The 26262-nt window shown below is 44.8% G+C and overlaps 1 protein-coding gene across 1 annotated transcript in view; it reads left to right on the top strand.

The window, feature by feature from the left end:
• Positions 1-24303, top strand: part of LOC126162303 (esterase E4-like) — a 101935-nt gene extending 77632 nt beyond the window's left edge. Inside the window, exons 7-10 of the mRNA XM_049918721.1 lie at positions 828-997; positions 18902-19055; positions 23583-23712; positions 23888-24303. Coding sequence (XP_049774678.1) covers positions 828-997; positions 18902-19055; positions 23583-23712; positions 23888-24068 — 635 coding nt within the window. The 3' untranslated portion in view covers positions 24069-24303. The remainder of the gene's footprint in view (positions 1-827; positions 998-18901; positions 19056-23582; positions 23713-23887) is intronic.
• The last annotated feature ends 1959 nt before the right edge of the window (positions 24304-26262 follow it).

Raw genomic sequence — 26262 nt, 5'->3', positions numbered from 1 at the left:
CAATTTCTTTAGCAGTTACCAGCATTGCACTGCTCTTTTCCAACTCGTTGTTAATGATTATCCTTTGTTGCACTTACCAATGACAATGTTTATACAAATGCACTTCATTGCTCTTCCGTTAATCGTTTATTGTTTATTTACATAAGTTTTCAATGTGTGCGCTTGTATGTTGGTAGTTCTGGTGATCCGCACTTTTATACCATTGTTACCTTACTCAAAACTATCTCTCTGCCTCATGACATTAGGATATGATGACCGTTGACATTTGTGTACTCATTTAAAAAAGTTATCTAAAACGTGTAATATAAAGTTTGTATATTTATTAGTTTTTGCTCCTGCTTTATTTAAAGTTACATTTTCTCCAGTACGTCTATTAACGCAGCGTACACGTCAGTAGCACTACATGTGAAGCATGCAGTATGTAGTTATGTGGAAAAGGGAGACTTGTCACAACATTCGCCGGGGGCATGAATTTTCGGTGTCTCATGTGCCAGTTCTGTCGCCCTTTGTAACGGCTGGTAAACGGCGCCGTGCTTGTATTGCATTGTATGGAAGTGGGGACCTAGAAACGACGGAAGGGCTTTCTCCCACAAAGGTACACAACCCCACAATAGGCTACAGTAGTCCACTCACCCCACCGCCGCCCCACGCCGAACCCATGGTTAATGTGCGGTTCGGCGGTTCGGGATTCTGCTCCCAGTGGACCACTCCCCCCTCCACCCCTCCCACCGCACACGTGCGTTAGACCACACGGCTAACCGGGCGGGCTGACGCTATGCTTACTCATTTAAATTGACGATACGATCAAACATCTGAATTTCCGGCAGTGCTGGGCAAGAAGGACGCGTGGCGCGACCTGAACGCCAACTTCGATGTGCTGGTTCCGGCCACGGCAGCGGCGACACCGGAGGAGAGGCGGGCGGCCGCGCAGGAAATCCACCGCTTCTACTTGGGAGACCGGCCGCTGGGCGACGACACGTTCTTGCAGTACGCGCAGGTACGTGCAGAGGTGGCAATGCGGTTCTTAGACGGTTTGCGTTGTAGTCTTCAGTCCGAAGACTATTGATGCAGCTGTCCAAGCTACTCTATCCTATGCAAGCCTCTTCATCTCGCAATACCTGCGGCAACTTACATCCTTCTCAGTCCGTTTAGTCATATTTCGGTCTCCATCTATGGATTTTACATCACATTTCCCTCCAATGCTAAATTTGTGATCCCATGATTTCTCAGAACGTGTCCTATGAACCGATCCCTTATTCTAGTCAGGTTGTGCCACAAATTTCTTTGCCTCAGTCCTGTTCAGTAACTCCTCATTAGTTGTGCCATCTGCCGATGTAATTTTCAGCATTCTTCTGTGGGACCACATTTCAAAAGCCTCTTGTATCTTGTTGGCTGAACTGCTCGTCGTCAATGTATGACTTCCATTCGTGGCTACAGTCCGTAAAATACTTTCAGAAAATGCTTCCTAACACGTAAGTCTACGTTTGATGTAACAAGTCGCTCTTCTTAAGATACGCTTTCCTTGACATTGTCGGGGACTGATGACCTTAGAAGGTAAGTCCCATAGTGCTCAGAGCCTTGACATTGTCAACCTACAGTTTATCTCCTCTTCACTTAGGCCTTCATCAGTTATTTTGCTGCTCAAACAAAGTCCCTCAGTATCAATTGATTTAATTCGACTACGTTCCATATCCTTGTTTTCCTTTTATTGATGTTCATCTTACACTCCTGGGAATGGAAAAAAGAACACATTGACACCGGTGTGTCAGACCCACCATACTTGCTCCGGACACTGCGAGAGGGCTGTACAAGCAATGATCACACGCATGGCACAGCGGACACACCAGGAACCGCGGTGTTGGCCGTCGAATGGCGCTAGCTGCGCAGCATTTGTGCACCGCCGCCGTCAGTGTCAGCCAGTTTGCCGTGGCATACGGAGCTCCATCGCAGTCTTTAACACTGGTAGCATGCCGCGACAGCGTGGACGTGAACCGTATGTGCAGTTGACGGACTTTGAGCGAGGGCGTATAGTGGGCATGCGGGAGGCCGGGTGGACGTACCGCCGAATTGCTCAACACGTGGGGTGTGAGGTCTCCACAGTACATCGATGTTGTCGCCAGTGGTCGGCGGAAGGTGCACGTGCCCGTCGACTTGGGACCGGACCGCAGCGACGCACGGATGCACGCCAAGACCGTAGGATCCTACGCAGTGCCGTAGGGGACCGCACCGCCACTTCCCAGCAAATTAGGGACACTGTTGCTCCTGGGGTATCGGCGAGGACCATTCGCAACCGTCTCCATGAAGCTGGGCTACGGTCCCGCACACCGTTAGGCCGTCTTCCGCTCACGCCCCAACATCGTGCAGCCCGCCTCCAGTGGTGTCGCGACAGGCGTGAATGGAGGGACGAATGGAGACGTGTCGTCTTCAGCGATGAGAGTCGCTTCTGCCTTGGTGCCAGTGATGGTCGTATGCGTGTTTGGCGCCGTGCAGGTGAGCGCCACAATCAGGACTGCATACGACCGAGGCACACAGGGCCAACACCCGGCATCATGGTGTGGGGAGCGATCTCCTACACTGGCCGTACACCACTGGTGATCGTCGAGGGGACACTGAATAGTGCACGGTACATCCAAACCGTCATCGAACCCATCGTTCTACCATTCCTAGACCGGCAAGGGAACTTGCTGTTCCAACAGGACAATGCACGTCCGCATGTATCCCGTGCCACCCAACGTGCTCTAGAAGGTGTAAGTCAACTACCCTGGCCAGCAAGATCTCCGGATCTGTCCCCCATTGAGCATGTTTGGGACTGGATGAAGCGTCGTCTCACGCGGTATGCACGTCCAGCACGAACGGTGGTCCAACTGAGGCGCCAGGTGGAAATGGCATGGCAAGCCGTTCCACAGGACTACATCCAGCATCTCTACGATCGTCTCCATGGGAGAATAGCAGCCTGCATTGCTGCGAAAGGTGGATATACACTGTACTAGTGCCGACATTGTGCATGCTCTGTTGCCTGTGTCTATGTGCCTGTGGTTCTGTCAGTGTGATCATGTGATGTATCTGACCCCAGGAATGTGTCAATAAAGTTTCCCCTTCCTGGGACAATGAATTCACGGTGTTCTTATTTCAATTTCCAGGAGTGTATATTCTTCTTTCAAGACACTGTCCATACCGTTTAACTGCTCTTCTAAGGCGTTTGCTCTCTCCGAAAGAATTACATCGGTAAACCACAATTTTTTTAGTTCTCCTACACAACAATTTTCTTTTCTGTACTGCTTGTTCACTGTACAGATTGAATAACATAGAGATAAGCTACAGCCCTTTCTCACTTCCTTTTCAAATATTACCCCTCAACTATAACTCTTGCCTGGTTTCTCTTTATGTTGTAAATAGTCTTCCGCTTCCTGTATTTTATCCCAGCTGTCTTCAGACTTCCAAAGCGAGGATTCCAGTCAACACTGTCGAAAGCTTTCTCTAAGTCTACAAACGTCATAAACGTAGGTCTGCCGTTACTTAGCCTGTCTTCTAAGATAAGTCGTGTGGTCAGTATTGCTCCGGAATCAGAAATGATCTTCCCCAAGGTCGGCTTCGAACAGTTTTCCCATTCTTCTTTAAAGAATACGTCTCAGTATTTTGCAATCACGATAATCATCATCATAATAAAAACTGGACATACAAGGTTTCCAATGAATGCGCCTCAACTTGAAAATTAAATATCTGGAATACAAAGTTCGATAGTTTGGTGCAACAAGCGTATATTGATGGTGGAAGCTGTAAGAATTTTGAACAGAAGTGGTACAAGTTTCGAAATGGTTCGATAAGTAGCTAAAACATGGTACCTTGAGTAGCTTGCAGGGATCAGCACTCATAATTGAACTAGTCCGCGGTAGGCAGTCACTGCAACCAAATCACAACCGTTTCGGAATATCCACCAGTCACAGTAAAGAGGTGGTCTCGCGGTAGCGTTCTCGCTTCCCGAGCACAGGGTCCCGGGTTCGATTCCCGGCGGGGTCAGGGATTTTAACCTGCCTCGAGATGACTGGGTGTTTGTGTTGTCCTCATCATTTCATCATCATCCAGGAAAGTGGCGAACTTGGAATGAGCAAAGGTTGGGAACTTGTACGGGCGCTGATAACCACGCAGTTGAGCGCCCCACAAACCAAACATCATCATCACAGTAAAGAGGTGACGCAAATGAACAATGAAATTTCCATCAAATACTACAGTGTCTCGACGGAAATGAATTTAGATGCCAAGCAGATTGGCGATTCTAATTCGTCCAGCACGGTGGGATGGTTCCGAAACTAGTGTATTTCGCTGTGCACCACAAACAGCTGTCACAGGAAGTTAGGTCGCATGGGTATGGAGGCCATTCCATCTCTGCGCCGGTGAATTTGCAATAATCCAACGCAGTGACTCTACTCCTTTAGTATTCATGAAGAAAATGAAGCACCTGTTCCTTGCGATGTGGTCTGGCCTCACCTTGCTTGAAGCATTCGGTGCCCGATCGATACTCCAACGCTGTGTTCCAAACCTGTAGCGTAACATTCATTACTGATGCTTTCTCGCATGGGAAAAGGGCAATAAAATCTGTGCTGCACGCAGCAGCCTAAATAGTAAATTCTGGAGCATACAGTGATTCCGCTTCACACGAATAGGGATTTTGAGAACCCCACAATCGCTTAATTTGTGTGTTAACACTGCCATTTCGATGCAAGTACTTCACCTGTAAATCAGATGCAGCCAGCATCAAATCTTTCATTATGAATCATTGTCAAAATGTGATTAGCAAAGTCAGCTGTCCGTCGCACGGGTCGTGCAGGTGTGGTATGACAGCTTTGGATACTGAGTAGAAACGTTTGTGGGCCCTGTCTCAGTATTTTCTGCGTGCTGGTTCAACTGGCTCTAAGCACTACAGGACTTAACATCTGAGGTCATCAGTCCCTAGACTTAGACCTACATAAACCTGACTAACCTAAGGACATCACATACATCCGTGCCCGAGGCAGGATGTGAACCTTCGACCGTAGCAGCAGCGCGGTTCCGGACTGAAGTGCCTAGGACCGCTCGGCCACAGCGGCAGGCTTCTGCGTGCTGGACCCTCCAAACGAATTTCTCCTGTAGTTCTTCTTTCTGGCCTCATTAGATTTCTCTGAATAATCGCACAAACCTTAGCGACATTTTCAGGACGAAACAATAGTTTTCCTTGGGCCAACATTACCCTGTACGTCATCGATCGCGGAGCCTGTCCGTCGGAATCTGGAGCATACCTTGCGAATGTTTTCGCGTCGTATTCTTTTGGAACATTCAGTCGTGTTTCAAAACTTCGCCTTTTTGCTATAGGAATGTGTTTTAATCTGTGGTACTCCAGTACCAGAAAAACACATTGTTCAGCGGAATACATCATTTCAACCTCTCCGTTCGGTTCCCTAACCTCCTTCGACGTTTCAGCGGTGGACGTGATTCTTCTGAGCTGCACCGCACTTTGTATAGTCACTACGTATTGCAGTTACAGCGCGATTTGTTAGCAACTTTTCGAACAGTTTCGAAACTTCTGTATAAAATGCTGACAGCTTTCACAATAAACATACCGTTTGTTGCACTCGCCTATCGATCTTAGTTTTCCAGATATCTAATTCTGAAATCAAAGACTTCTTCGCTAGACACCTGTACTTGGTTTGGCTTTTACGCAGCTCCCTCAACGAAGATTTAACGGAAAGGAAGGGGGCGGACCTCCTAAAACTTTTGTAACTCATACCCTTTAGTAATATACGTTTTTCAATCTAGGAAAATCTCTTTAGTTTCTTATTTTAAATATTCTGGAATGTTTATTACACAAATTATCTCCACATTTTATGTTTAAATCAATTAGTACGTATAGAGAGAACTCGTAAAGAATGTGACCTCGAACCCTCATAACCGCACGAAAATGTGCTTAGACAGTTCTAAAACAGTGGCATGAGCCATTCGCATGCAAAATTGCGCGTCTTACCACGAGAGCTGTTAGACTGATCAATTATTTAAGATCTAAGAGAGGAACCTTGGTAAAGCGAAGAGACAAAGTATTTAAATAATGGGTTGCAAATCACACATATTTTGTCGTCGTAAGTTGCTTAAAATAATGGCGCTGGCTGAAAAAGTGTTTGTACGGCTATTCCGTCTTCCAAGTGCAGGTGTGGGGTCTCAGTGATGTGGTCAAAGCAAAGTGGAACAGTACAATATACGCAGCTTAATAAACACAGTTTGTCACATTTTGGATTCAAGCCGGCCAATATCATACGCCACACCAGTTAAGTTTTCAGACGATGATATTGGAACGTCAACTACATAATATGCCTTTTACCAAACAAACTGTTAGGTAGGCTTGTTCTTATGCATATCTTTCCGTTCTGCTTTTGCTTTGGCCACATAACTGAAATCCCACACCTGCACTTTGAAGACGGAATAGCCGTACAAACACTATTTTTCAGCCAGCGCTGTGTGACACTATTACGCCAGTAGAATAAGATGGTTGTTCAAATCGAGCAATTATTTTAGCAGAGGGAAATACAGCAATAAGTCATGACATTGACATAGAAGTGTTATTGGTTCTATTATATCGATACTTCATTTCTTTGTTGTGCCAAAGTTCCGTCTTAGACATTTAATGGGTGATCATTCAAAGGTTTCCGTGGTAAGACGCGGTTTTGCATGTGGATCTCTAATACCGCTGTTTTTGGGATGAATGGTTTATATTCTAAGCACATTTCGTGCGGATGTGAGCTGTCAAGGTCACTTACATCTGTTGTCAGTAACACTAAACGCTTTTTATATCAATGAAATTTCTTTTAAATTTATTACATAAAGCTACAGCATACGAGTTAGCTTTAGGATAGTACAGTTGAAGTGGCAATGTTTTCGTTGAGACGTGTTACTCTGTAACTACGTGAATGCTGTGTCTACAACGTTACTGTTGTAAATAACTACAAACTCTTTACCTTTGTGATATTGTAAACGCAGGATCAGTACCGTATTGCTGTTTACTTTGTGTTTTTTAACAGATCAGAAGATAAATATCACTGCCCGAAACCGGTAATTCTGGGAATATAAAACGGCAATCAACAATCTGAAACTGCATTTTCTAATCATAGCCACTTCTATGCAGACAAATACTAAAGTATCGTAGGGCAGCTCTTCTCAAACTTTTCACGGCGAAACTTACGTAGAGGAGGATTTCCATCCAACCCCTCCCCCTCTCCCCCTGCGGGTCCGGGGTTAGAACAGGTCCGAGGTATTCCCGCCTGTCGTAAGAGGCGACTAAAAGGAGTCCCTCCACCTCACGGGGGTAGTTAGCGCCTGCGTCCGGAGACGGACGGTTCCGCGACCTATATTTGTGGTCATTTTGGTTTTTCACTTCTTCTCGTTTCTTCCTTCCTTTGGTTGGTTCCTTTCTTTGTTCTTCTCCATCTCCCTGTCTTCCTTACTCTTCTCCTTGCCTTCTTCTCCTTGCCTTCTTCTCCTTGCCTTCTTCTCCTTGCCTTCTTCTCCTTGCCTTCTTCTCCTTGCCTCGTCCTCCTTGCCTCGTCCTCCTTGCCTCGTCCTCCTTGCCTCCTCCTCCTTGCCTCCTCCTCCTTGCCTCCTCCTCCTTGCCTCCTCCTCCTTGCCTCCTCCTCCTTGCCTCCTCCTCCTTGCCTCCTCCTCCTTGCCTCCTCCTCCTTGCCTCCTCCTCCTTGCCTCCTCCTCCTTGCCTCCTCCTCCTTGCCTTCTCTGGTCTCCGCCTCGGCGTTTGAGACAGTCTGTCCTCTCTCTTCTTTTTCCTCTTCTTCCTTCCTCCCTGTGCGCGCCTGAAGGCCGACCACGCGTTCGCACGCATTGCCGGTGACGGGGTAACGCGTAATTCCCCGCCCTGGGTAGACAAGTAAGGCACGCACGTACCCCCTGGTAAAGGCCAGGCCCAGGGAGGGGTGATTGCCTGAGCTGATACCTTCTGACCATGCCGATTGGTCCCTCCGTCTGTTTCTCGGGAGGTGTGACCTGAGGTGTAAACATTCACCTAAGGCGGGAGTGCCCTCTGAGAGGGTCCCCATAAGGAAGGAGCGCGCCATCGGAGACGCTGGCAATCATGGGGGATTGCTCCGCAATGGATTTTTCTTCTTGTTCTTCTTCTTCTTCTTCTTCTCTCTCGACTTCTGCCCACAAACGGAAACTTGACCAGCCACCAGTGACAAAAGTACTACCGCCTGCCCCACAGTTCCTCGTCGTTTCTCGATCTGAGGAGGGAAAGGAATTTTCCTCTGTCAACCCTTTCGTTATCCAGAAGGGCGTAGATGCCATAGCCAGAACTGTTACGTCTTGTACCAGGTTGCGTAATGGTACCTTGTTACTAGAAACTGAGAGCGCCTTTCAGGCACAGAAACTGCTTCGAGCCACACTCCTGTACACGTTCCCTGTCCGGGTGGAGGCTCACCGAATTTTGAATTCGTCTCGTGGTGTGGTCTATACTAGATCACTCGACGGATTGACTGACGAGGATATTCAGTCTTTCCTCGCTGAGCAGGGCGTGAAGGCTGTCCATAGGGTCATGAAAAAGGTCAACAATGACCTTGTACCGACCCGGACACTTTTCTTGACCTTCGATAGTGTTAAGCTGCCATCGCGCATCAAAGCGGGCTACGAGGTTATTTCTGTTCGCCCCTATGTCCCGACACCTACGCGCTGCGACCAGTGTCAGCGTTTTAATCACACTCGCCAGTCTTGTTCCAATGCGGCTAAATGTGTCACTTGTGGCAGGGATGCCCATGAGGGTGACTGTCCACCTCCGTCTCCTCGTTGTGTGAACTGTCAGGGTGACCATGCAGGGTCCTCCCGCGACTGTCCCATCTATAAGGAAGAACGCTGTATCCAAGAAATTCGGGTCAAAGAGAAAGTGTCCACCTCGGCTGCTCGCAAGCTATTTGCTAGTAGGAAGCCCACGCTGCTCCCAGCGGGGAAATACAGTACTGTCCTCGCCTCTCCTCGGACTACCAGGGAGGTGGCAACCCAGACATGCGATCTGACCTTCAGCACCACGGTCGTCCGTTCGGCCAGTGCTAAGATCGCGCGGTCGACGTCTCCTCTTCCGCCCGTCACCCCACAGACACAAGCCCCTTCATCAGCTTCTGCCAAGACGAAGACCCAGAAGTCAGATGCACGGGCCTTCAAGAAGGAACCGTCTCGTGCAGACTTCCTACGTACCTCGACTTCCCAGCCATCGACCAGTACTTCCACCAAATGACCTTCGAAGAAGGCTCATAGGAAGCACAGTTCTCCTCCTCCTCCACGGCGCATTTCTTCTCCTGCGCCACCCAGCGGTTGCCGCCCCAGGCCGTCATCCGTTTCGCCTGGCCGCACCGCTGGTAGCCGAACATCTGGCCGTTCACCGGCGGAGGAAGCTCTCCCTCCCGGCCATCTTACCAAGATGGCCGATGAACCTATAGAACCAATGGACGATGACTGTCCGCCTACTGATAGCGGCGGCAGTGCTTGCTCGAAGCCAGGCCCTCAGCGGCCTTCGAGGTGACCCCTTCTCTCATCTTCCTTTTCTTACGATGGCACTTATTCACTGGAATATTCGCAGCATTCGCTCCAACCGAGAGGACTTGAAGTTGCTGCTCCGCTTGCACCGTCCGCTCGTCGTAGCCCTCCAGGAAACGAAGCTACGCCCATGCAATCAAATTGCCTTGGCACACTACACCTCTGTGCGTTTTGACCTACCCATTGTGGTAGGATTCCGGCTCATGGAGGGGTTATGTTGCTGGTCCGGGATGATATTTACTACGATCCCATCACATTGCACACCGGCCTGCAGGCAGTTTCCATCCGAATTACTCTCCCCACTTTTACATTTTCCATTTGTACCGTTTACACTCCGTCGTCTGCCGTTACCAGGGCAGACATGATGCAAATTATTGCTCAGCTACCTGCACCATTTTTGTTAACTGGAGACTTCAATGCCCACCATCCCCTTTGGGGCTCTCCAGCATCCTGCCCAAGGGGCTCCCTGTTAGCAGGCCTTTTCAACCAGCTCAATCTTGTCTGCCTCAATACTGGCGCCCCTACTTCTCTTTCGGACACATCTCACACCTATTCCCATTTAGACCTCTCTATATGTACTACCCAACTTGCACGCCGGTTTGAGTGGTATGCACTTTCTGATACATACTCGAGCGACCACTTACCGTGTGTTATCCATCTCCTGCAGCATACCCCCTCTCCGTGCTCATCTAGTTGGAACATCTCTAAAGCAGACTGGGGACTCTTCTCTTCCAGGGCGACCTTTCAGGATCAAACCTTCACAAGCTGCGATCGTCAGGTCGCACACCTCACGGAAGTCATTCTCACTGCTGCTGAATATTCCATCCCTCACCCTACTTCTTCTCCCCTGGTGGACTGCAGCATGTAGAGACGCTTTACGTGGTCGTCGACGTGCATTACGCACCTTTAAACGCCACACTACAGTGGCGAATTGTATCAAATATAAACGATTACGTGCGCAGTGTCGTCGTGTTATTAAAGGAAGCAAGAAAATCAGCTGGGCTGTTTTCACAAGCACCTGCAACAGTTTTACTCCTTCTGTTGTCTGGGGTAGCCTGCGCCGGCTATCTGGCACTTGGTCCACTCACCAGTTTCTGGCTTGACGGTCGCGAATGACGTCCTTGTGGCCCCTGAGGATGTCTCCAATGCCTTCGGCCGCTTTTTCTCAGAGGTTTCGAGCTCCGCTCATTACCACCCTGCCTTCCTCCCCCGAAAACAGGCAGAGGAGGCTAGGCCACCTAACTTCCGCTCCTCGAATTGTGAAAGTTATAATGCTCCATTCACCAGGCGGGAACTCGAAAACGCACTTGCCCGGTCACGGTCCTCCGCTCCAGAGCCTGATTCTATTCATATTCAGATGCAGACGAAACTTTCTCCTGCGGGTAAAGGTTTCCTTCTTCGTACTTATAATCGCATCTGGATTGAGGGACATGTTCCCGCATGCTGGCGCGAGTCTATTGTTGTCCCGATTGCTAAGCCGGGGAAGGACAAGCACTTGCCTTCCAGTTATCGACCCATCTCGCTTACCAGCTGTCTGTAAGGTGATGGAGCGAATGGTTAACTCTCGTTTGGTTTGGCTGCTCGAAGCTCGACCAATGTACAATGTGGATTTCATAGGCGCCGCTCTGCTGTTGACCATCTGGTTACCTTGTCGACCTTCATCATGAATCACTTCTTGCGGAAGCGCCCGACCGCAGCTGTGTTCTTTGATTTGGAGAAGGCTTACGACACCTGTTGGAGGGCGGGCATTCTCCGCACCATGCATACATGGGGCCTTCGCGGTCGCCTCCCTCTTTTTATTCGTTCCTTTTTAATGGATCGACAGTTTAGGGTACGTGTGGGTTCTGTCCTGTCAGACACCTTTCGCCAGGAGAATGGGGTGCCACAGGGCTCAGTTTTGAGCGACGCTCCCTTCGCCATAGCGATCAATCCAATAATGGATTGCCTTCCAACTGATGTATCAGGCTCCCTTTTCGTGGACGATTTTACTATCTACTGCAGCACGCAGCGTACATGTTTCCTGGAGCGCTGTCTTCAGCGTTCTCTTGACCGTCTTTACTCCTGGAGTGTCGCCAATGGCTTCCGTTTTTCTGCCGAGAAGACGGTCTGTATTAACTTCTGGCGCTACAAAGAGTTTCTCCCACCGTCCTTACGACTCGATCCCGTTGCTCTCCCATTCGTGGAGACAACAAAATTTTTAGGTCTTACATTTGACAGGAAACTTAGCTGGTCTCCACATGTCATATTTGGCTGCCCGTTGTACCTGTTCTCTAGATGTCCTCCGTGTTCTCAGTGGTATGATGTGGGGAGCAGATCGAACCGTCCTACTTCGCCTATATCGGTCGATCGTCCGCTCCAATCTGGGTTATGGGAGCTTCGTATACTCCTCTGCACGGCCATCCATCTTACGCCGCCTCAACATACAACATCGGGGTTTACGTCTTGCGATCGGAGCGTTTTATACTAGTCCCGTCGAGAGTCTTCATGCTGAAGCTGGTGAATTTCCACTCACCTACCGGCGCGATATACTGCTTTGTCGGTATGCCTGTCGGCTACTGTCAGTGCCCGACCACCCGTCTTATCGTTCCTTTTTTGACGACTCTCTCGACCGTCAATACGGGTTGTATGTCTCTGCCCTGCTAACCCCTAGAGTTCGCTTTCGTCGCCTCCTTCAACACCTTAATTTTTCACTCCCTGCAACCTTTCCAGCAGGCGAGAGCCACACGCCACCTTGGCTCCAGGCTCAGGTTCGCGTTCACCTTGACCTCAGCTCGCTCCCAAAGGAGGTTACCCGCGGTTCGGTCTACCACTCCCGTTTTGTCGAACTTCGTTCGAAGTTCATTAATATGACCCTCATTTATACAGATGGCTCTAAGACCAATGACGGGGTCGGGTGTTCTTTTATTGTCGGGGCACAAAGTTCCAAATACCGGCTCCATGGCCATTGTTCGGTCTTCACAGCTGAGCTCTTTGCCCTCTACCAGGCTGTTCTTTACATCTGCCGCCACCGACATTCTGCTTATGTCATCTGCTCCGATTCCCTGAGCGCCATCCAGAGCCTCAGTGATCCGTACCCGGTTCACCCTTTCGTGCACCGGATCCAACAGCAGCTGGTGGACGACGGTTCTCCGATTACCTTTATGTGGGTTTCTGGCCATGTCGGTATCCCTGGGAACGAAGCTGCAGATGCCGCGGCCAAGGCTGCGGTCCTCCAGCCTCGGACAGCTTCTTGTTGTGTCCCTTCGTCAGATTGTAGCAGGGTCATTTGTCGGCGCATTTTATCGCTGTGGCATGCCGATTGGGCTGCACTTATGGATAACAAGCTTCGGGCCTTGAAACCTCTTCCCGCGACTTGGACGTCCTCCTCACGCCCTTCTCGGCGGGAGGAGGTTGTTTTGGCCCGGTTACGAATTGGACACTGCCGGTTCAGCCATCGCCATCTGCTGACGGCTGCGCCGGCCCCGTTCTGCCCATGTGGGCAATTGCTGACGGTCCGCCACATTTTAACGTCCTGTCCGGATTTTAACACACTGCGTCTTGATCTTGGCCTGCCATGTACTCTAGATGCCATTTTAGCGGATGACCCACGAGCAGCTGCTCGCGTTCTTCGTTTTATCAACTTGACAAACCTCTCTAAGGACATTTGATTATGCTGTTTTTTTTTAATCCTATGCCTGTCAGTCTGTCTTTTATCGTGTTTTCCCTTTTAGTTGCTATTTTAAACTTGGGTTTCGCGGTGCATTCCTAACGTAGTCTGGGCGCTAATGACCATTGAGTTGTGCGCCCTAAAACCACAAAAAAAACCATCCTACCCCACTCGCAGAATCACTGATTGCAGAAACAGCACTAGTCCATGCCTGTTGCTTTCGAGAAGAATGGAAAAATATGTTTATTTGCTGCCTTGTCAGTTCAATTACGCTTTATAAGATACAGTTTCTGATGATATCGAGACACTATTTTCATGTCGTGATTATAAAATTATTTTAACACTATGCCGTCCGGCGACACCACAGTGGTGTCGTGCGCGAAATAGCTGTCAACGGCCAGCGACACCACAGTGGTATCGTGAGCATAGTATCGCTCAGTGGCCGGCGACAGCACTTCAGTATCTTTTGCATTCTGTTTCTTTGTTTAGGTAGCAGTAAGTTACGCACGTCAACAAATTTCTTGTTTTTGTAAGTACTTGTGCCCTTTCATCATGGCAGACGAAAGAGACGATACGATTATTCACGATGGATGCACGGACGTCTTGTTTGACGAACCGGACGACTTGGCCGATTGCGAAGAAGACACTGAATATCAAAACAAATGAAAGTGAAGCAGAATCGTCGGAAGATAATGAAATACATCAAAGAAGAACTTGGCGAACGCTACGGTTGCCAACTGATTCGGATGAATCAGAAGAAGAAGAAGAAGAAGAAGAAGAAGAAGAAGACAGTACACGGTGGCCAGATTTTGATTTACCGAGGACCAATAATAAATTTGCAGGATCTCCGGGTTCCAACGTATTTCCCAAAGATACACAGAGCGTCGAGAATATCGTAGAATTATATATTGGGAACGATCTATTTGAATGTATTAGCAACGAAACCAACAAGTACTACAGTCGAAATTGCAATAGAAGGAAAGTGGATTTAAAAAATGCCAAGTTTGTCGACGTTACGGGAACCGAACTTAGAAAATGGTCTGTGCTTGATATCCTTATGGGAACTGTAAAAAAAGCAAGGACCGATGACAATTGATCAACGAATCCGCTGATGCACACAGATATTTCGCAAAACGAAGTCCCGCACCAGATTCAGACAAACACTATCATTTTTCATTTTTCCGACAACAGCAATAAACCGGACAATGCCGAGCGGCTTTTCAAAGTGCAATTCGTAAGTGTTATTGTTCCAAAAAGTTGAAAGAAACCTTTAATCCAAGTCAAAACATCTCAGTTGATGAAGGAATGTAAAGTGGCGTGGACGGTTAAATTTTAAAGTTTACAATCCGTTGAAAATTACGAAATATGGCATGCTCATTCGGATGCTGTGTAATTCGAGTGCTGGATACATTTCCTCGTTAAGATATATTCCGGCGCTGGGCAGCCTTTAGCAAAAACACTGATGGAACTATGGAGACATTCTTATGCAAAGTGGCATCACTTCTACATGGATAACTATTAAAAAAATTTAGAACTTTTTGAGAAGTTACTTCCAAAGAAAATTCGAGTTTGTGAAACCATGCGGCAAAATAGAGGATTTCCGGGAAAATTAAAGCGCGCCAAGTAAATGTGTTTGAAGCTTGTCATCAACGGAAAGGTGAAGTTCTCGCACGCACAGGTATGGAGAGCGTCGAAAATTAACGATACGGATTGATCTCTACAGTGCATAACGCCAGCTTGACTGACATTCAAAGAAAATGAAGAAAAACCAAATACACAATAAAAAGAAACTGAAAGTGAATTAGACTACAGCACATAAATGAAAGGAGTGGTTCAGGCAAACCTATATTTGAGCTATTACCCTATATGCAGAAAAACTATAAAATGGTCAAAAAAGTTTGCATGTACCTTTTTAATTGCGCATTATTTAATGCGTTCCGTACATGGCAGTATTTCGATAGAGACCACAATCGTCTCCGATTTCACGATTCTTTATTGAAAGTGTCGTAGATGAAAGTGTCTGAGCAAAACTTGAGGGTTGCCACTACATCGCGTCAGTTCATCATGATCCGGTTGACAAGACTTTCTGGTCACATAAGGCAACACCAGCTAATACTTATTTCCGAAACGAATAAACGAAAACGAAGGAACTGCCATGTATGTTCCAAAAACGAAAAAAGGAGAACAAACTTAAGCAAGTCTTGTGAAGTTGCGTTACATCTTGGAGACGTTTGCTGCGTATCATACCAAAGAGAAATACTAAGTACGAAAGACAATGCAAATAAACAAGTATATGAAACAAACAAATTTAGTACTTATTTCCGTATGTATGTCTTCGGAATTTCATGAAAGTAGGGGAACAGGGTTGTGAACTTACGAGAACTAACGATGAGATTAGTAAAACTTGACAATGTATAAGTCTCCCGATAATGTCAAAACTGCCAGCGCCAAGCGAATACATTTTTATAAGACGTGCTGACGGCAAAGTGGATACATTTTCTGACGATATCCAGACATTATTTTCAGTGTCGTGATTATACAGTTACTTTAACGCTTAATGTTGGTGGACATGTGTTGTTCCTGAAATAAATTGCTTTTCACAAATGCAATTTCGTGTTACTCAACAGTTTACTTCAGAATTTATTGATTTGAACACCAAAACTGTTATCGTAAGGCTACATAATAGGTTCTGAACTCGAGCTTCATTGTTTCTCAATACATAAACTTTGTAAGTTCGCATACAGGTTTACACCAACTTTTAACTACTGAACACAGTCAGTGAAATAGAAGGGTTGGTAAAATAACTCCTATCCCCATATTTCTTATTCATTCAGGCTCTTTATAGTCCGCTAAAAGTTAGTTGTGGAATGCTCTATAAAAGGAAATGTGCTCTTCAGGGATATATGATTGCAGTTTCTTAGTCAGCCGTTTTCTTGCCGCTCAGTGACACAGTTTTCGTATGATGTAGCAGTTGCTAAGTTACTTTAGTGTTTAAATCAAGAAGTAAACGAAAAAGTATGCCTAACTAGGCCTCCAATGTGCGGTTTGCTGTCATATTTCCACTACACTCACTTTTGTATTAAAATTCCATGAATTCTGATACAGTGAAATATTTTCTCATTTTTTGGGAATACTTTGCTGTTTACTGATCCTAAAGACCGGACACTGCGTTTGTAATTTTCTGGCCATCATTTTTGAACTCTTTAATATTCAGTTGAAACAACTTCAGCCTGAAAGTTTTGTAAGGTACTAGCATTAGCAATGAGTTCTACAAAGTGCGTGTCCTGTGAACACTATCAACAGCTCAAATTTTCTTCTTAATGACCGTGAAGTCCTTGTCATATTGCAGGAGCGAATGGCCTCTAACTGGGAAATAACTAACAGCGACAAAACGCTGAGAAATCTCAACTGCATCAGGAATCTTACCATAGGTTAATTCTTATTCTTCCCTGAGTTACCCATTTAAAAAATATGAAAGAATTTGATGTTCGATGGCAAATAATTTTGTGTGAAGTCCAGTAAAGAAATATAGACTTCATCAGGTCTATTTTTGCGACGACATCATAAATTTACAATGTTTAGAATGTTGAACGTCCTGTTTTGAGGTAATGGATATTGAACTCAAACGTTAAGTTTCCAGAGGTAGAACGCATCTTGAACCGGCATGCTAGGAAGTGACAGATTGTACATAAAATATATGGCAATACCTGCAACATCACCCCTTTTTGAGCTACTTCTTTTCCATTACGAATATGACCAGAAAATTTTGAAGCTCTGCATTTATGGTCCATCAGAATTGTATCAGGAACGATCTTGGTATTTCGTTCAGTATCTTTTATTTTTAAGCCTTCAACAAGTTCCATATTTGCCAACTTGTGGACGACCAATTGTAAGTGTAAACCGTTCTTTGAATATTTTCATCCAAAAGTCATACTTAATTTTACTTGATTGGGGATGACGTATTTTCAATTGCTAACGCATGAGTTTGACAGTAAAGTTGCCCATTTAAACGTTTCATAGTAAGTTTTTCGGGATAGGAATTTTTGTGATCGATAATCATACTGATTTCTGCATTGAAGATTAGATTTCCTGGTGCATTTTTACCCCTGTTATTAATAGGAGACTTTTCACAAGCTAAGAGATTGGTTATCCTCCTGACCCTTTGGCTTGTGACCTCAAGAATACATATGAAATGAAATGTTTCTTGCACACCTCAGATAGTCCATAGAGGGAAATAATGAAATATTGTAAGTTGTTGGGCATTGGTTTGCTGTTTGCTGCTTCTGGTACTCTTCCTCTCCTTCAACAAATATTACCTACAGAAGTCAGTCTTTGAAGATAAGAATAGTGAGCATTCTGTGATGTCACAGCATGGAAATGTGAAAATATTTCATTTCCGTCCTCTTCGAAAATCCTTTCAATGTATTGCTGATGACGCCTAGAAAATCATATATTTACTTCACTGATACAATAAATCTTTAATTTATCTTCAATTATACATATCCTTTATTATCATAACATTACTTACTTCCAGGCTTCACCCATGTTTTTTCTTTTAAACTAACTTCCCACTGTAGTTTATGTACTCTAAATCTTTAATTTGCGACCTTTTTATGATTTCACGTTGATGCTAATCATTACTTACACCCTTTTCCTCTTTAAACTTTCACCACCATCTACATCCATATATTCTGTCATAGTGTTTAACATTGAAAATTCGCACGAATGCAGAGATAATATCAGGCAACGAACTAACCAACGTTGGTTGCAGAAATAGTATTAGTTCTGGGCAAGTGTTGTTTCTCCTCTGATACAACTTTGGCATCTCATTTCTTCCATTAAGAGTGAAGGAAACAATGTTCTTCTTGCATTAGTTGGCTAGAGGGAGCAGAATAGGGACATCAACTCTTAACTTAGTATAACCAAAACGTAGACCAACGTTGTTCCTGCAGTCAGCTATTAATATAATTACTATTAAAAAAACATAAACAACCAGTATGCGATTGTTATATATGTAATTAGTATTAACAAATAAAACAGTCATTTGTTTTGCATGAAGACTATCTCAATGACGTTCTTTACTGTTATATGTGAGCAATATCTGAAAAAAATAATTATAGATAAAATAAATGTATCGTTAAATAAATGTGAAAGTAGAAAATTGAAACATGAGCGATGGAAACAACCGAAAAGAATTAGGTTTTAAAATTGAAAAAATACGTTATTTATTCATTTATTACTTAAAATTTGTGTATAAAAATTACTTTCTGCTGAAGACTGAAAAAAGATAACTTTAGATTTCATGAGATTTACTTTGAAACAGTTCGAGAATTTGTCCCCCTGACAGGCATTACATATCCAGCATAAGTGTGCTGCCACACCTCAGCACAGCTTGCACCCATGCCAAATTGTTCGGCCTTGTTGGAAGTTAACCACACAGCAGCAGTTACTGATATGTTCGTCTTTTTGAAGCTTTTTTTTTTTGTTTTCGAGAATTGTTCCGACATGTCAATTTATGCGATCTTCTCAGTAAAGAGGGTCGCTGGGACAGAGACAATGAAAATATGTGCTGCTATTGCAGACAGCTTACCAGCGTAAGTACTTACTCCTGAGTATACTAAAGAATAGCCATGTTCTGTGAGAAACTGCAGACCTCAGTCCCGCGAAATAATGCGATCAATGTGTTCTCATGTGTTACAGTTACGAGGAGACTACTATTTCGTGTACACAGCGCTGGAAGTCACCAGGTTGCATGCTTCAGTTCCTGCAGCGCAACCCGTCTACTTCTATTTCTTCGATGTCGAAACGAAGCTTAACATTTTCAAGATGATGTTCGGAGCCTCGAAATACAAAGGTATTAATTTCAGCATGCAATACTGTTTTGTGGTCTGTTAATTAAACGTCGCTGTTGCCATCGTAACTGCAAGTGTGGCTGATAACTCTCTCTCTCTCTCTCTCTCTCTCTCTGTGTGTGTGTGTGTGTGTGTGTGTGTGTGTGTGTGTGTGTGTGTGTGTGTGTGTGTGTGTGTGTGTATGTATGTGTATGTGTGTATGTGTGTATGTGTATGTGTGGGGGGGGGGAGAGGAGAGGAGAGAGAGAGAGAGAGAGAGAGAGAGAGAGAGAGAGAGAGAGAGAGTCAGACATTATTATGATAAGCTAAGTAACTTTTTTGATTGCTGGATTACGCTTCAAAGCGAGACAATTCATTACACTATTTTTCAGTGTAGTAACCAAGCCATTAGAATCGTGCTAGTTGGCGCATTTCGTCTTTGGTGTACGTTTTTCGTTCCCGGATAATTCACTCTCACAGTATGATGATGTACCTCTTGTTAGCACAATAAAACTGTTGAGTACAGGACACTTGAAACATGTAGTGTCCTCTGACAATGCGCCACTCTCGTTGCACCTTATCGTAGGACCCCGTGGGTAACCTACTTCCCAAAGTTCTTACTTATTATTTTAATATATTATTATTAGTTAGTTAATTTAAATATTCCTTATTTATTATTATAAATAAATATTCTTTATATTTTAATTATTGGTTTTAGTTGGTTTAGCTTAGTTCCTTATTTCCTTTTATTTGTATTCTCCTGAAAACCTGAAAAACATACGTATTTCATTTTAAATACCACAGAAGGGCAAGAGATATATTCCGCAGCGGCGATCTCGCGGAAATTTCTCGTCGTTATCTGCTCCAACTGAAATTTCTAAAATCTGCTCGCTACGCAGATCGTTCGGCACAACTGTGTGCTATGTTGTTTGATGAGTCTGAGTGATAGGTACAACAATTTAGCATGTTAAACTTTATTAATTCGGAGATAATCTCTCGACGAATTCAGACTGTGAAAATGCAGGTTCGCACTATTGTTCCAAACTTCACCTCCGAGTGACCTACGTCTCGTAATATCTGTACCGTGATAATTAACTAATTTCGATATGGAGACACACACTCCTTGAATACTGGATGTTAGTTATTGGATTTTATTTAGTGCAAAAAGTATTTGAACATTTACTACACACCGTAATGACGTCTCACAACACCACCCATTCACCTCTTTCGCAGTAGACAGTATGTTTGTTTATTTCTGCCGCTCTTCAGTGATACCCTACTTGAGGGTACTGTCTACAGCAGCGATGCATTAACATCAGGAGACGGAACATTGCGCTGCACAGATTCTTCCCCAGACGTGGTACCTCTCCTTATCCGACCTCTTCGCAAGTCCGAAATATACATTATTTCTAGCTTGTAATTGAATGATAAACGCAGTTGTGTAGTCTGTAGGATATCCTGATACATTGTGAGCTTTGTACGAGGGTTGTTCAGACAGTAATGCACCGCATTTTCCTTCTCAGCCGAAAACAATTCTACGAATGCGATACTTTAAGTATGTATTATTTCAAATTTCCTGAGTGAGCACGCCAAGTTTCTGTAACTTCCTATCGATAGTGTAGCTGCAGGTCAGTTTTATAATGGTGTCTGGAACTAATTAACATTACAAGCAACGTGCCGTCATTGAATTTCTCACTGCAGAGAAAGAAACTGTGGCGAATATTCACAAACGCTTGTGCAAAGTCTATGGAGCATCTGCTGTCGACAATAGTACAGTCACTCGCTGCGCATGGAGGGTGAGGTCAAGAGAAGACGGTTCGGCGGAGCTCCACGATTTGCAGCGGTCGGGGAGACGGTCCACGGCAGTCATAGTTGACATATTTCAGCGAGCTGATGCGGAGGACAGAGCAGTACGACTCAGCCGTTGGCAGACATTTTGAGGTCGATAAGGGGGTGATTCACATTATATACAAAACAAAACGATAATCTCGACGGAGGAATGTTTCTTTTACACGCAACCCCAAAGTACGTTCTCAAACGTGATTGGTTTAAGCAATATATTGACCACCAGCAGTATCTATGTGTCTTAGCCGGCACATAGCGAACAAATCTTCGACGACAAACATTTTTATAAGAAATCCCGCCCGACTCCAACGAGATAACTAATAATTTACGGTTATCTCCTTAAATCGAAACGGTGTATGAAGGGAAGATATATCTGAAAAGGGCTGCGGGCTTTCCAAAATACACTCCTGGAAATTGAAATAAGAACACCGTGAATTCATTGTCCCAGGAAGGGGAAACTTTATTGACACATTCCTGGGGTCAGATACATCACATGATCACACTGACAGAACCACAGGCACATAGACACAGGCAACAGAGCATGCACAATGTCGGCACTAGTACAGTGTATATCCACCTTTCGCAGCAATGCAGGTTGCAATTCTTCCATGGAGACGATCGTAGAGTTGCTGGATGTAGTCCTGTGGAACGGCTTGCCATGCCATTTCCACCTGGCGCCTCAGTTGGACCAGCGTTCGTGCTGGACGTGCAGACCGCGTGGAACGACGCTTCATCCAGTCCCAAACATGCTCAATGGGGTACAGATCCGGAGATCTTGCTGGCCAGCGTAGTTAACCTTCTAGAGCACGTTGGGTGGCACGGGATACATGCGGACGTGCATTGTCCTGTTGGAACAGCAAGTTCCCTTGCCGGTCTAGGAATGGTAGAACGATGGGTTCGATGACGGTTTGGATGTACCGTGCACTATTCAGTGTCCCCTCGACGATCACCAGTGGTGTACGGCCAGTGTAGGAGATCGCTCCCCACACCATGATGCCGGGATGCCGGGTGTTGGCCCTGTGTGCCTCGGTCGTATGCAGTCCTGATTGTGGCGCTCACCTGCACGGCGCCAACACGCATACGACCATCATTGGCACCAAGGCAGAAGCGACTCTCATCGCTGAAGACGACACGTCTCCATTCGTCCCTCCATTCACGCCTGTCGCGACACCACTGGAGGCGGGCTGCACGATGTTGGGGCGTGAGCGGAAGACGGCCTAACGGCGTGCGGGACCGTAGCCCAGCTTCATGGAGACGGTTGCGAATGGTCCTCGCCGATACCCCAGGAGCAACAGTGTCCCTAATTTGCTGGGAAGTGGCGGTGCGGTCCCCTACGGCACTGCGTAGGATCCTACGGTCTTGGCGTGCATCCGTGCGTCGCTGCGGTCCGGTCCCAGGTCGACGGGCACGTGCACCTTCCGCCGACCACTGGTGACAACATCGATGTACTGTGGAGACCTCACGCCCCACGTGTTGAGCAATTCGGCGGTACGTCCACCCGGCCTCCCGCATGCCCACTATACGCCCTCGCTCAAAGTCCGTCAACTGCACATACGGTTCACGTCCACGCTGTCGCGGCATGCTACCAGTGTTAAAGACTGCGATGGAGCTCCGTATGCCACGGCAAACTGGCTGACACTGACGGCGGCGGTGCACAAATGCTGCGCAGCGAGCGCCATTAGACGGCCAACACCGCGGTTCCTGGTGTGTCCGCTGTGCCGTGCGTGTGATCATTGCTTGTACAGCCCTCTCGCAGTGTCCGGAGCAAGTATGGTGGGTCTGACACACCGGTGTCAATGTGTTCTTTTTTCCATTTCCAGGAGTGTATTTCTGAGACCTCTACTACGACGTATTCAACAGAACTTCCTTCTCAAGGGTGAAACGAACGTACGGCTTTTAACCAAGTACGTGTAAATGAAAAGCTCACCGTAAGCCACTACTATTCGTTTACATTGACTAACTTTCTCTTTTTTAATTCGTAGAATAAAGCTCAGATTTGCTTACAAAAAGGGAAAGTGAAAGCACTTGGTGTTCCTGTTCGTAACATGAAAACAGTAACTCACTTACTTGACGATCACATAAATTAAATCAACAGTTTTATTTTATGCGGGAGAAGTCAACAGTACTAGTTGATTGTTGCACTGATGAATGTCTACAAAAAGCTCAGGATTAGAAATCTGCCTCTGGTATTTTAACTATAAGACTCAAACGCATTAATAGGATGTGGTTACTGAAGTGCGCCAAACAATAACCGTGTTGAAGCGAATGATGAGGAAGACAAATTAATTAATAAACACAGTTGAATGGAAGATACGTGGTATAAGAATAGCCTTTCTTCTGTATAAATCGTACACCTGTCCCGCCTAAGTGCAGGTCTATCTCAATTGAGGTAGTCGGTTTTCATAGAGCAAGGACAGAAATCAAGGGCCAAAAACAATATCATATTAAATTCCAGTACACATTGTTTCTTAGTAATCAGAGAATTATTCCTGTTTGTGATACCATGCTTTGCCAGATAGACAGTAAAAAATATAGCTTAGTGAATAGATAGATACGCATCTACTTGAGAGGGGGTTGTTATACTGGGTGAGTTTCCACATGAATGATACTATCTAGCGGCATTGATCGATAGTGTTCCACCTTTCTATATGGAATCGGACATCTTAAAAAAGTGACAGTGACAGCAAATGGTTGTTTATGTGCAGGAGCGGCACACGCTGATGATATCCCGTACCTGTTTCGTTTTGGACTCCTCAACCCCAGCCCACCGAATAGTGTGGAGGGAAGAGTCATCGCCAGAATGACGAAACTCTGGACCAATTTCGCTAAGACTGGGTAAATTACTTACACTTACTGCTATTCCTTATTTACTTATCATATTGAGTAGAGATGAATTTTCTTCTGGTTTATCAACTTTTTTTTCTTCTGTGAACCAGTACATAGTCGGCTTTTGGTATGCAATTAAGATGCGATTTCATAGTTACATTGTGCATTTTCTCATCGTTTCCAGGAAACCGACACCAGGAGGCGACGAGATTATCTCTGTATCTTGGCCTGCGGTGAGTGCGGACCACTGCCAATACCTGGAGATCACGAACGATGGACTTGCAATCAAGAAAAATTTGTTCAAGGAGAGGATGGATTTCTGGAATGAGCTGCATAAAAAGAAAGCTGGTGTTAAGTCATCTTAGTAGCCTCATTCACCAAAAGTTGTCAATAACACGCACTGAAAAGGAAACTTGCACCTTTACGGAACAGAAGAACGCGGTATCTGCATTTGTTTTCAGGGTTCAAGAAAGTGTGTCCGGTGCCGTATGTCGAATTATGGTGTAATTATTATCGACAGTATTCCTTCATTATCTTACTAAATACTTTAAAACTTGTAAACCATTGCAAAAAATAAACTGGTTATCTAGGTAGAATAGATCGAAGTCTTTATTTCATCTGACTGTACCCTCATTTCGTAAATCTGAAGCTTTAATAATAATTCTTTTGCAGCTGGTATGCTACAATCATTGCCTGCATGTCGCGTAACACACATTTCTCATTAGTTTAACTTTCTGTACTTCTTTTAGAGTACTACTAAGAGTGCCTCTGGTAATCATATCACACAGTAAAATGACTAGTAAGAGCAGTGACAATATTTCATACGTTCAATTTGGAAAATAAATATTGCGCTTCATAGCGGGTAGTCCAGAGTCCAGACAATTATCCTTCAGTTTCTGTACAAGTAAAGTAGAGGGCTAAAATTTAAAAAAAGATTTTAACCTGAAATTGTGACTCTTCAACTGATGAAGGGAAACAAAGAATCATTAACTTACAGAATTTTTGAAAGCGTGTCTCAGAGACCGCACTCCACTCTCCATTGATGGAAATAGTAGAAATTTCTCTTTTATAGTGTCACTGCTTCAGTTTTCGCCAGCATACCCGAGTATAATAAAATACCGGAGGATGGTGCTTGGAAATAGACTGAAATATCATTTAAGAGGAAGCAAGAGTGTGTATTAGGGACATGTGGTGGAGGGAAATGGACGTGCCCTTCCAAAAGGACATTCAGGGTGTTTGTCTCAAGATAATCAGGGAACTATGGAAAATCTAAATCTAAATGTCTGTTTAGTGATTCGAATCCTTCTCCCAAATATGATTCCCTGTTTAGCCACTGCACCATCTATCATGGTACCTGGAAAGAAATACAGAAGCCCGACAGATGGTGCTGACTAAAACTGAAACAGACCACTTAACAGTTTAAATAAATCAGCTACATAATACAAAATATATTTTCGATTTAGATAAATATAGTACGTTAGTGTAACCCTCAGGAAAATAACAAATCAAACAATGTTCATGGATGCACTGAAACAAAGTTTCTTACTTTCACCTGATCATGGAAACACCCTGTAAGTAACCATCACGTTGGAGGATTATTGCTGAATAGCCGAACGACACACTGTCTCATCCTGCCTAACTGAAAAAGTGTTCCATCTCTAATGACACGACTATCAAAGAGACCAATTTTAAAATTCGATCCTTCCTTCGCTGAATCTTCTTCCTTATGAGATACTCACTCTGCATTGTTACCAGGTCCCTATACGTAAACTGGGAAATGTATGAATGTTGGGAAACTCAAAGGATCTGTAGATCTGATGAAGCCGGCAAGATTGCCAGATTTTCCACATATTTTTAGGGTATAATCCATAACCAAGTTACCTTAAAATAACCCCAGGTTACCTACGATTTTATTCTTAAAGTGGATACTGAAAAAGGTTGTGGCATGGTGAACCCACTGGTATTAAAATAGTCTGCTGATAAAAAATTAAAATTCTCAAAAAGATTTTTGTATTTTAACTAAAGTGGTAACTTACAAATGTTGTTATAGTTACACATATTGGGTGCAATCAAAAATTTGGCATATTACAATACAAAATACAATTGTCTTGATATATTATTGTCCTTGCCATTATTAATGTGAAGTCTGTGTGTACCACTGTAAATATAAAATGTGGCTGTGTGATTGAGGTCATCTAACTACATGCTGAAAGGCTCTCTGGTACAGAATTATCTTGAATGATAATGTTGTACATGATGTAAACGTCTGTGCTCCACACATTCACATCAGTCCGCTTGATCTGAATTGATGGCTTCGTTAATTCCTATCGTGTCTTGTCATTTGCTACATCGAGTAATCCAACATTCGCTTCCAAGGTTTGAACATCAATAAAATTACAAGTTTGAATAAGTAATCTGATCGTCGCACTTTCATATACACAAACCTAAAATCACTTCCTTGCTGTAGATCAATCGGCCTACTTCTCCTCTCTGAAACATCGTTGATTCCTGTAATGTTCTGTTATTTCTTTTCTTTCATTATAAAGAAACACAAGACAT

Source organism: Schistocerca cancellata, chromosome 2, assembly GCF_023864275.1.
Source record: "Schistocerca cancellata isolate TAMUIC-IGC-003103 chromosome 2, iqSchCanc2.1, whole genome shotgun sequence".
Lineage (NCBI taxonomy): Eukaryota > Metazoa > Arthropoda > Insecta > Orthoptera > Acrididae > Schistocerca > Schistocerca cancellata.
This window is presented reverse-complemented; position numbering and strand designations above follow the sequence as displayed.